Source organism: Mus musculus, chromosome 9, assembly GCF_000001635.26.
Source record: "Mus musculus strain C57BL/6J chromosome 9, GRCm38.p6 C57BL/6J".
NCBI lineage: Eukaryota > Metazoa > Chordata > Mammalia > Rodentia > Muridae > Mus > Mus musculus.
In genome coordinates this window covers 39,382,899-39,395,461 of record NC_000075.6, presented here as the reverse complement: position 1 = coordinate 39,395,461, position 12,563 = coordinate 39,382,899, and the positions used below count along the sequence as shown (strand labels likewise).

Sequence of the window (12,563 nt, the reverse complement as noted above, 5' to 3'; positions counted from 1 at the left end):
CAACCTCCCTGCTTATAGCTCAGGGAACATTTTGGAAGAGAGTAAAAGAATATTCCAATAAAGAGAGTACAAGGAAGGCTGTGTAAATTTGTAATTTGTAAGCATGACAGGAAATAGACACTGTAAATCTCAACAATATCGTTTCCTGAAAAGGAAGAAAATGGCATATAAATATAAAACAGAAAAATCACAGGGATAGAGAAATAGGGAAATCAATGATTAATGAGAACAGAATCAGAGATCCTTTGAGTATATAAGAATAAACGGAGAAGAAGACATTAATTTGAGAGAGAGAGACAGAGCAGGGGCATCATGGGGGTGGATTGTAGGGAGATGAGGGAAATAATATAATTACAGGCCTTATATATACAATGATCAAATATGAAATAAAATTGTATAAAAAGAATCACCTTGTTACATTTAAAAAAGTTTTTTATTTCCAAAGTAATTTATATGAGATATATTATATATCATCATAGACTATCCAGTATGGGCATAAGGATCCATGTCTTCCATACTATTTGTTGATATTGCTGATTATGAGAAGCATATGAGATATTAGGTGCTTGAAATCTAAAGATGAAATTTGTAATAATAAAAATTATCAAAGGTTTCTAGCAAATGAGCAATAATAATGTATGGTAGGATAAAATAAACACTATCAATCAAATCTATGTGTTTTTCAATAGTTTGGTCTAATAAATAATCTACACATGATTTCTGCTTACATGAATGTTTTTCTTTCAAGTATTTTCTTCAATGCATCACTGACATCTTTATTCCTCAGGCTGTAGATCAAGGGGTTCAGCATGGGAACAACAGTAGTGTAAAACACAGAGGACACTTTTCCTTGGTCCATTGAACTCACTTGTGATGGCTGTAAGTACACGAATACACCAGAACCATAGAAGATGGCAACAGCAGAGATGTGGGAACTGCAGGTGCTGAAGGCTTTGGACCTGCCCTCCCTAGAGTGAATGCGGAGGATGCTGGAAATAATGGAGATGTAGGAAGTAATAATGGTCAGCATTGGGACAAAGATATTCAGTGTACCAAAAAATAGAATCAACATTTCACTGACATATGTATTAGAGCATGCAAGTTTCAAGAGGGGAAGGAAATCACAGAAATAGTGGTTGATTACATCTGATTTGCAGAACTGGATCCTAAACATGAAGCCCATGTTTACTGATGCACAGAACACAGCAAAAATGTATACCCCTGAAATCAGAGAACAGTAAATCTGAGAGGACATGGCTATATTGTAAACCAAGGTGTTACAGATGGCAACATAGTGGTCATATGCCATTGCAGCTAATGTGTAGCTCTCTGCAGTGCCAAAAATGATGACAAAATAGAGCTGAGTCATGCATCCAGGGTAGGTGATGAAGTTCTTCTCTGTCAGAAAGCTCACCAACATTTTAGGGGTAACAACTGTGGACTGACCAAAGTCAATGAAGGACAAACTGCTGAGGAAATAGTACATGGGTGTGTGCAGGTTGGAACTGAGCCCAATTAGTATAATCATGCCCAGATTCCCAGACACAGTGATTAGATATATTCCTGTGAAGAAGAGGAACAGGGGCAGCTGGAGTTCTGACTGCTCTGAGAGCCCAGCTAAGAAGAACACAGTCACTGTGCAATGGTTTCCTGCTGTCATGTCCTCCATTCTTATCCTGAAGGAGTAAAGCAATAATATGTTAGAGTGACTTTATTAATTTCCATTATAACACATATATATGAATTATTTCTTCTTCAGTAAACCATTTTCATGTATATAATTACCTTTACTTTATCATATTAGATAAATAAAATTTATCATGTATTATTATTAATATTAAAGATATGCTTAGAAGTTAAGATTGCACTTCATATAAAATACTATCACTGAATTTAAGTTTCAAAATTTTTCATTCTTTCATAGTAAAGTTTCAAAATTAAAATTTAGAGTCTGTATTAGTGAGTGAAAGTGCCTGTGTTGAGGATGTAAGCTTTTCCTAAAAACAGTGAATGATTATCCAAAATATACTTTTCCTAGGGATCTTCAGAGCGCTTATTTTTAGACATTCCCATTTTTCCAATTCCTAATATACTTAAGGTCTTTATGTATCAAAATGTGAAAATTGATTTACATCTAGCCAAACATTGTATTCAATACTGTAAACATGGTGCTACTAAATTATGTATTTGACTCATGATGAGACTATTATTAATTAGTGGTCACATGGTAAATCTAGGATTAAGTACTGGACATATGGTACTACTTGGAAGGAGATTTGTCTTGTGGATTAATTCTTGACAGGAACAAAGTCAGTCACTATTGGTTACATAGTGAAGCCATTAAGACAATGTGCCCATATTCTCTCCCATTATTTATCAATGACACTGTTAGCTAAAACAATGCATTTTTATTATTTATAATGTAAAGAAATTAATATTGTTAGTATCTTATTACTCAGAAAATCTGCAGTATCATTTTGTGTTGTTAGGCTATATTGACATTCTCTCTAATGAAAAGTGGATATTTCTACATATTAAAATTATAGAAACAGACTTAACTCAGCTCCTCCTTTCCCAATTATATGTTGTGAACTAAGAAGGATTGCAATGCAGAAATAGATTAATTAGGGGAAAGTATAACTATTATCCTCTAACCTATTGAATTGTGAATCAATTATTGATTGTGAATATAAAGGAAATTCCTAACTGAATTAGACTTTAATAATTAAAAAGTAAAAAGGGGAAATAAATGATTTTAAAATGCAAATATTTTAACCTTTCATAAATAACAACATAAATTTCAAGAAAGCTCATAGATTTAAGTAGACACTTACTAAATTATTGATAGCTCTAGAAGACTTCAACTTCAAGATTGCTTAGAACCTCACACACACAAATAAAGAAAACAGAAAACACATATCTGGGCACAGCAAAGCAGATGCTCCTAAACCTCACAGTGATTGTGTGAGCATGCACAGGAACAGGGTAAGCCATAGCCAGCCTATGTGCCAGCATAGAAAGGTGAGTTCGACACAGAGTTCACCCCAGCTGAGGAGCTATTGACACTGTATAACTGCTGAGAGAGGGCATGTCAGTTTTCTCTAAAGTGGAGTACCAGACAAGTTGAGAGAGGTAAACCATATATCCATAAATATACGGAAGGAACAAATTGGCTACAATGGGGAAATGGTGACAACAGGATAGAACTGCGAAGGAAGGGAAGGAGCGGGACCTAGGAAATGTTTGGGGAAGGAGAGTGAATATGATCAAAGTATGTGTATGAAAGAAAGAGTTAAGTAAAGGGTTTTAAAGCTTAAAGGGATGATAATGAGGAGAGGAACCAACAATGACTAAATGAATCTGCCATAGGACTTAATATGAAATGCCCTAAATATCTGCAATAGTTATACTATAAAGATAACAATGTCTAAAGTGAAATGAGAGTGTTAATGAAAAATAAAAACCTATAGATAAGATATGTCAATATGTGAAGTGTAAATATGTATATGAACATATGCCAATAATATTCAACATCAATGAAATCAAAATGAGACACATTCATACAAGTATATTAGAATGGCTTTTGAAAAGTTGTAGCAATGCCACATGTAGACAAGGGATATCCAGACAAATCAAAGAGCATGCATTAGTGGAGTAAATTGTAAAACCTTGAAAATGTGTAAAACTGGTTTGACGGCATATTATATGTGTGAAGACATATCTACCATTCATTTCAAGTATATGCTTCTCAGTGTTTTCCAAGATAAATGGGAACATTTTATGCATAAAAGCTTTTGAAATATGTTGTCAGCTTTATTCAGTTATGATTAAAGCCTTAGTAAGAAAGAACCCAAATATTCAATTGTATTTCTAGTATAGAAGGTAATTCTGATTAGCATTTATAATGGATCACATCATATTTGAAGCTCTCCCTTGTAATCATCCACCATCTTGGGTGAAAGGGTCTCTCTTTTCTGTCCATAAATTTAAAAATCCCAGACACTGTTGTCAGACCAAAGAAATGTTTTTTTAAACATGTAAAAATTTTTATCAATGCATTTTTAAAGATTATACTATTTCAAATTAGACACTGACTATTTTGAAGCACTGCATATATGTATTTTGTTTGTTCATTTTTATTATATTGCTTAGTTATTCACGGTCCCAATGACTTTGTAAATGCTACTCTAGTAACTATTGATAAAGTATAGGAATACATGGACTAAAGTGCTTGTTATATTTTTCTTACTTTAATTTTCAAACTTGAGTCACACCTATTTTTAATAAACTATGTTCCCCTTTTCGAGTTTTAAATTTGCTCTGTCTGGTATAAATGCAGAACCATAAGATAGTCTCTGTATGTCAAACAATGTATTCTCTATTTCTACTTTATTACTTTGTGTCCTTACAGTAAAACATATTTCAATGGAATTTCTAAAATTAAAATAATGAAACACAAATACTATAAAATATGAACAAATTCACAGCAAATATCCAGAATTCAATGCAATAAAATCCAAATAAACCTAATATACTAGGCCTTTCAAATAGCCCCGAGAGAATTGAAGAAAGGTTTAGTGAGAGAACAGCTCACAATAATAGTATTCTTTAATGTTCAATAGGGTAAAATTATCAGACCTCAAACACTCATGGATAGGTTTTTTATAATTCAATTAGTAGATTTCACATATATGTGAAATATATAATATCATAGTACTTAAGGTAGCAATATAGTACTTTAAGGCAACCTTTGTTTATTTTGGGTCATTTCAGAATTTATGGTAAAAATTATTATAACCCAATGTTATAAAAATATGCATCTTAACAGACTAAACACAATGAAATAAAAAACTCTGGATATATAAAAAGCTCAATACTGAGCTTTCTTCTTGAACCTCTCTAATTTAACATGCACATATACTATTAGCAGGTGCTTTAATTTCCATTTTAATATACTGTATTTTTTATCATTACATGTTTCATTATATGAAGTCTGTATGCACAGATATGTTGTAGTGCACATTGAATGCCAGAGAATAAGTTTGAACAACATCTTTTCTCTTTCAAACATGAGAGTATACAGTGAGAACTCAGGTAATCACGATTGTGTGACAAGAGCATTTATCCTGTGAGTCATCTTATCTTGTCTGTCCAGTTTGTGCCTTAATTTCTTTCTTTCTTCCTTTTTAAATATTTTATTAGATATTTTCTTTATTTACACTCAAAGGTTATCCCCTTTCCTAGTTTCCTCTCCAAAAATCCCCTATCCTCCTCCCTGCTCACCAACCCAACCACTCCTGCTTCCTGGCCATGGCATTCCCCTGTACTAGGGCATGTAACCTTCTCAGGACCAAGGGCGTCTACTTCCACTGATGAACAAATAGTGCTTTAATTTATAAGACAGTGACCTTTGTAGTTGCTTTTCCCTGAGATGTAAAGCACACATTAATATGAAGTACGTATTAATTTATTTCTTCATATTGTCATTCTTAGATCACATAAAATATTTACAAAATTAATAAAAGTTTTGTAAATTGGCAAATATGTAAACGTATTCATGAAGAATAAATGTTTTGCATTTTTTGTTTAGTCTTAACCTTATCACCAAGAAAGTACTGAATTTGTACCAAACAGCTCCTTTTGAATCTGTAGCTCTTCGCTCTTCTCAAGCTTTCCTCCACAGCTGTAAATAAGTAGATCCTACTCTCTTTCTAAGCTCACTGAATTCTAATAGTATATCAAACTTCCACATTCTAACCTCAGTTACATGAAGCTGGTGGCCATACCTTCTTACTCATTACTGTCTTTGGAATTTACATTTTACTGTAGATAGATGAGTAGCTTATATAAACACTAAAATATTAAAATTATTTATTTACCTCTCAAAACTTATTTAATATAGAGTTTTTAACAATATGCAAAATTTCATAAATAGAAATATCTTCTGGTAGTATGTGGAAGTCTATACTACGTAAAAATTAAGGAAGAAACTATAAAATTATGAAAAAATAAAAATAGGTATGCATTTGGGAGCCATTAGATTGTGTAAAATAATTCTAATATCATGCTTCAAAGACATTTTCTGTCACATTCTTCCCCTGTCACTATTTCCTTCCATCTAGATCTCTCTCAATCTCTTAATCACCACCTCTCTCTAAATATTGCTATATTACACAGGAAATTACAATGACCTTAGGTCACTGCAGCATTACAACAATTGTAAAATCTTCTCTGCTTTAAAGAATTCACAGCCTAAATCTGCCTTACTATAATAAATTAAGTAAAAATTGGATTCTAAATATGTGAAGAAATTTACAAGATAAATAAAACTAGAAAGAAAAGACAATAAAAGTTGTACTTGAATTGATTATTACTTCATATTCATGGGCTTACATAAAATAGAGGGGTGTACTAATATTTTCAGTAATGTTGCATAATAAAATTTGAGTAAATTCAAAACCCCAAATTTTTTATACTAATCAATGTTTTCATTACTCAAAGATTTGCTGCTAATATATTTAGAATGCTATAATTTATAAAAATGTTTCACAATTCAATTATTTAAATGCCTATAGATTTAATATTTTTCAATGAATGTAAAATTCATTTTGGCCCCAGTTTATTTTATCAGAATAAAATAAAAGTACAAAACTTGTAACACTTAATTATATTAAGTTCAAATTAAGTACCTAACCAAAATCTAGTTTAATAGTCTAGAAATTCTGTAATGTAGAAGCAGATGCCTAGTCTTGTAATTGAGATTAATTATGTAAATTATATTCATCATAGTATGAATCACTGATTAAGAGTGTTTTACACAGTCTAGTCCCATGACAGGTTTTCCTTTTTAACTTAAATTTCAAGGACATGATCCATTTCTCATGGTCAGAAATATACATTGTGGCCAGCATGTCTTCAAAGTTACTATAACCTTATTTATAAGGACAAAAATAACTTAAATTCATTACATATTACAATAGAAGTTTAATACCAAATAGCTACAATGATTTATTACATAAAAATGTGGAAATAGATTAAACATGGACAAATTTATTAATCTGCAAATTGGTTTTGAAATTAACATGGTATAAGAGAGTTTTTGATATTTGAAAACATAAATGTTACACTTTAATAATCATACAGGAATATTATGAAAGTTGCTTGTTTGAAAAGGGGGAAAAATTCGAGCTCATGGTCTATAACTGCATCCTAAGTCTGTTGATAATTTGTTTTCAAAGATCTAGAGAAATGATTCCTTTCTAGTTTATATGTAAAACAAAAACTGTTCACTCTCCTTTCCTCTTCAGCTCTTCATTCATACAACTCTCTAGCTCTTTGATGGACACATTTGGCTATTTACAGTTCCTTAATTATATTAATTAACTGTCCACATTTTAGAATGATGTTTATTCTAATGAAAGAGTGTCACTAGACAGTAATTCCTTTATTACATGGTAAGGATGTATATCCTCTTACACCATATCTAAAACTGTTACAGACAGGGTGGGATTCTCCAAAATCTTTAAATAGATTCATCCTTTCTACAATGTCCTTAAGATGTTGCAATTTCTGAACCTTGCACTTCCTGGTGAAATGAAGTACACAGCTAACCAGATGGCTACTTGGAATTATTTTTCTGTCTCCTCAGTAATTCATGTCTGCCCCATTACTATTTTGTTGCACTTTTAAGAACAAGGAAATAATTGGAAGAATGATTAGGGATATTCAGCTATTTCTGCCTGACTTCTGACAGTGATTGCTCCACTCCTCATAATCCTAAAGACATTTGAGTATGTGAAACAAACACACTACGTTACATTTCCTGAGATTCTAAATATCAAGTTTTAATTGCTGCTTATTAATGGTTCTAATTCAGAAATTGGCCAAAGCAGGCATTGAACATTCTACAGTTAGTATTGAGAAGACAAACCTAGTCCTCAATGGCAACTGTACCTTTGACCCTGGTCTGCATCTCCAGTCATCATCTTCCAGGACTTTGTTCCTCTGAAGATTCAATTTCAAACATGCTGTCAACTGGGCAGTTGTGAACCTCTGTCCTAAGTTTATCTACTTCAGATATTGTGTGCCATGAAATAAACTTTCCCTTAGGACTCTCATTGTTCTAAAGATAGGCTAATGAGAAAATAAGCAATTAACAGTGCTAACTCCCAATTGTCAAGTTATTTTTCAAATAATTCCATGTCATGTCTAAACTTTCAGCTCCCAATCAAGGTTTTGAGTATGTAGATCACTGAATAGTTGTATGAAAATGATGACTCTGATCCAGCAGGTGTGAGGTGGTATGAGATTCTGGATATTTCTTAGGAATTTTCGGGAACTGCGCAGAGCAGGCCTTGAACATTCTACAGTTAGTATTGAGAAACAAACAGATAGAGAACCCAGAGGCACAGCCAGTTTCTACAAGTATTAAAGCTGTCTTCATTTGTTCCCAGTTTAAGAAACTCAGGAGTACATTAAATGGTCTAACAAAGAGGATAGGGCACCATTGTGACTACAGAATCGGGTGTGTTCTATCAGGGCTAAATACTTAAAAAACAGAATAATCTAAATTCTTAAACTATCAAAATGATTTGTAACTAAAGTATATGTCATCGACTATAACCAATTTATTTTGCTTTACATAATTTGTCCCTTATTTTTTCTGTAAGCATTAAAGAAAGAAAACATTGAAATTAATACAAAGCATTTATCATAAAATTAACACATTATTACGTTCAACAAAATACAGATCTTTAATGTTTGAAAAGAGTTAAAAGTATCTTTGATGCTAATTTTCATAGGAAACAGGCATGCATTCATTGAATAGTTTTACTAGTGTGGTTACTTAGAGAAACTGAAAATTTACATGAAATATAAAACTTTTTGAAAATACCAGAAACAGTATTGCATATGGTATAAATTACAGTGAAAGAATTGAAAGTTAGCAAATCACAGTTTATTAGATATATAGTAACTATCTACATTTTTTTCATATTCAGCTTTTAATATAAATTGGTCTTTTGTTTTACATTCTATTTTGTATTTATTTTTATTAATGCACATTAATGTATATATTTATGCATATATGTGTATATTATATATTATATGTTGATTTTATTATATTTTAGTGTGTCTTTTCCATCTATGATTAGTACATTAATAGTAGAATCCCCTTAAGCTCAGATACATCGACATCATGAATAATAAGGAACATGTTGAGACAGTGAGGTTCAACTTTATTCTGTACTCAATTTGAACATATCATATAATATTAGAATCCTCCAGACTGCTATAGAGGGACAACTCTATAGAACTGCAGCCACATCACTTATTCCTCTTCTCTTCATCTGAACTCCTACACAAAGAAAATATGGAATATGAAAAGGATTGTAAATAACAATGATAGATTAATTGGAGAATAATCTGATTATTTATCCAGCCCTGCAAAATTGAATGTATGGATGGATAAATAAAGAAATAAATCAATACAACAAAACAACTCTACTGGCTAGTCAGGTTATTATACTTGATAATATGGGTTTTTTCAAATGCCACCTTTAATATAGCACATTTTACACACACACATATTCACAAATATGAACATATACGCATATATGCATATATATGTACATATGTATATATGTATGTATGTATACACACATACACACACACACACATATATATATATATATATATATATATATATATATATATATATATATATATATGATATGATGGAATATGTGCCACAATAATTATGTTTTCATGTTTTCATCATAGGTGGAATTATCTTATGACATGGAAAATAGTAATACAAGAGTATTATTATATTAGCATAAATTGACAAATTTTACATTTGAACCATAATTTTTCGAACTTCATTATTTTTGATTTCTCAAAAGTATGAACACCAAGAAAAACTGAGCATTACTTTAAGAATTTCTATAATTAATAGGATTTAACGAACCTTGAAAATCAGTTATTCACACATCATCTCATGTTGGCTGGTTTGTCAGAGCAATTCTAATCAAGACTAAAACATTTAAATCTTTCTGTGCGATAAACAGATTATTAGTTTTAATATATCCTTAAAGTAAGAACATAAGTGAACTATGAAATATTTGATTTTCAAATCTGTGCTAAGCTAAATTTAGTTAGAAATAAATATAACACCATGAAATGATAACAAATCATTGATGGATTTAGATGTTATAGAATTCAGAAACTTCCCTTAAATATTTCATAAAAGACATAAGAAAGTTAATAAGAAAGTAATAAGCTTTAAGTCTTGTTTTAGGAACTGGACAACAATAATTAGTGAAAACAAAAACTTCTGCTTGTATATGTCAGGCTCAATAATTTTGGCTAAAATGGAGAGGTACAAACTTTTTTTATACAATTTTTTATTAGATATTTTCCTCATTTACATTTCAAATGCTATCCCAAAAGTCGCCTATATCTGCCCCCAGTCCTGCTCCCAACCCACCCACTCCTGCTTCCTGGCTAGCTGCATATGTAGCAGAAGATGGCCTTGTTGTCCATCATTGGGAGGAGAGGCCCTTGGTCTCGTAAGATTATATGCCCCAGTACGGGGAGATACAAACTTAAGAATCAATAGATATACTACTAGTATCCTGGATCAGACACAGGGTCAATACACAGAAGTTTGTATGACATAAATTCTAAATGACCAAAGTGATATACTAAAGAAGGAAACAATAAAATCCAATAAAGAACAGGACAGTAAGTGGATTTTCAAGAAACATCTCCAAAATAGAAATCACAAGTGTCATAGTTTTATGTTTTTTTCAATTGATAAACTAGATTGCTTAAACTTTTAAAAATATCTTCTTTACATTGATAACAAACAAAATAGATTTTTCTAACCAAATGTACACAGACAATTGATGCCATTGATAAAATAAACTAAATATGTGAATTATATTCACAGCACTTCATTTACTTTTTTCTGTGATATATATGTTATCACTTTTATACAAGAAACAGTAATATATCTAATAAGATATATTCAAATTTTGGAACAAATGCTTAGATTGACAAATTAATTAAATTAAATAATAGTAATTGAAACAGTGTATCATTTGAAGACTCTAATAAGTAAATCCATATTAGTTGAGTTGACATGAATGATCTTTCTTTCTAGCATTTCTCTCAGGGCAATTCAGATGCACTTGTTCTGTAGGTTGTAGATCAAGGGGTTAAGTATGGGCAAAGCAATGGTGTGAACCATGAAGGGTACTTTCCCTTGGTCTTTGGAGCTGATTGCCAGAAACACATAAATGCAGCAGACACAAAAAAACACAGCAGTGACAAGATAAGGGACCAATATGTTCTGAAGGCATTTTTTTTCTGTGGCATATTGATGATCATGCAGACAATGATAAATTAAGAAGTGAGATTATCTAAATTAGGTGCAACATTGTTAAATGTACCAAAGCATAAAACCAAAAATTCTTTAACATAATAACTTTAACTTAATGAGTAGATGAGTAGGATGAGAGATTATTAAGTAAAATAATAATTAAAATTAATAAACAAGAACTTTAATATAAGTGAGAGAGTTTGTGGGGTAAGAAGAACGTAGAAATGGTAGCTGACCATGCCATTGTTACCAAGCGATATAGAGACCATGAAGCCTGTGTGAGCTGATGTGCAAACTACACCAATAATATGTACTTGTGAAATCAAGGAACTGTAAATCCGAGTGAACATTGTAAACCAAAGGATTATAGGTGGCCACATGGGGTTCATATGAAATCAGTGCTATCAGGTGGCATTTTGCAGTCACAAAACTGAGGATGAATTAGAGCTGAGTCATGTGTTGAGGGTGGGAGATGGGGTTGTTTTCTATCACAAATTTCACAAACATTTTCAGGTTAATAACCAAGGAATTACAGAGATAACTGAATTATATGCTGCTGAAGAAATAGTAAATGGGTACAAGGATTTGTGAAGTGGAACCTTTACTGAATCAACGTGAACCTGCCCAAATTCTAATCAGAGTGCATAAATTCCTATAAAATTAGAGGAAGAAGGGTGCTGAGAGTCTAGCTTCTTAGAGAATTCAGTCAGAATGAACTTATGCAACATGCAATACTGTCCTATGGCCATATCCTCTGTTAGAATTCTTGAAAAAAGAGAAATTTATATTTGTTAGAGTGATTTTTGTCATTGTTTTAAATTTACAATAAAAATCTTAATGTATATGACTTTTAGTTATATATACTTTTATTATCATTATAATTATTAAATCTATGAAAACATATATTAACAAACATCCGTAATTTGCTATTTAATGAACATTATTTAAAAAAAAAACCAATTCAGAATGCCTGCTATGTAAAATACTGCTAATGAGAATTTTTAGCATTTCGGTGGCTCACCAGAAGTGTATTTAATTGAAGCTTGTATCAGCTCTTTTAGGACTATATCTAATATATCTAAGATGCTATGGAACCTGCCAAGGGAGAAAAGTAATCAATAGTTCTTAGTCAGCTACAGAGCTTACAATCCAGCATGACTGCATGCATGGCAAAATGTAC

At 31.6% G+C, this 12,563-nt stretch overlaps 1 protein-coding gene and 1 pseudogene across 1 annotated transcript; both read right to left on the bottom strand.

Moving 5' to 3' along the window:
- Positions 1 to 724: 724 nt before the first annotated feature.
- Olfr951 (olfactory receptor 951) lies at positions 725 to 1,669 on the bottom strand. The gene has a single exon (NM_001011812.1). The coding sequence runs from the start codon at positions 1,667 to 1,669 to the stop codon at positions 725 to 727; it is 945 nt and encodes a 314-aa protein (NP_001011812.1).
- Positions 11,183 to 12,132, bottom strand: Olfr950-ps1 (olfactory receptor 950, pseudogene 1; annotated as a pseudogene).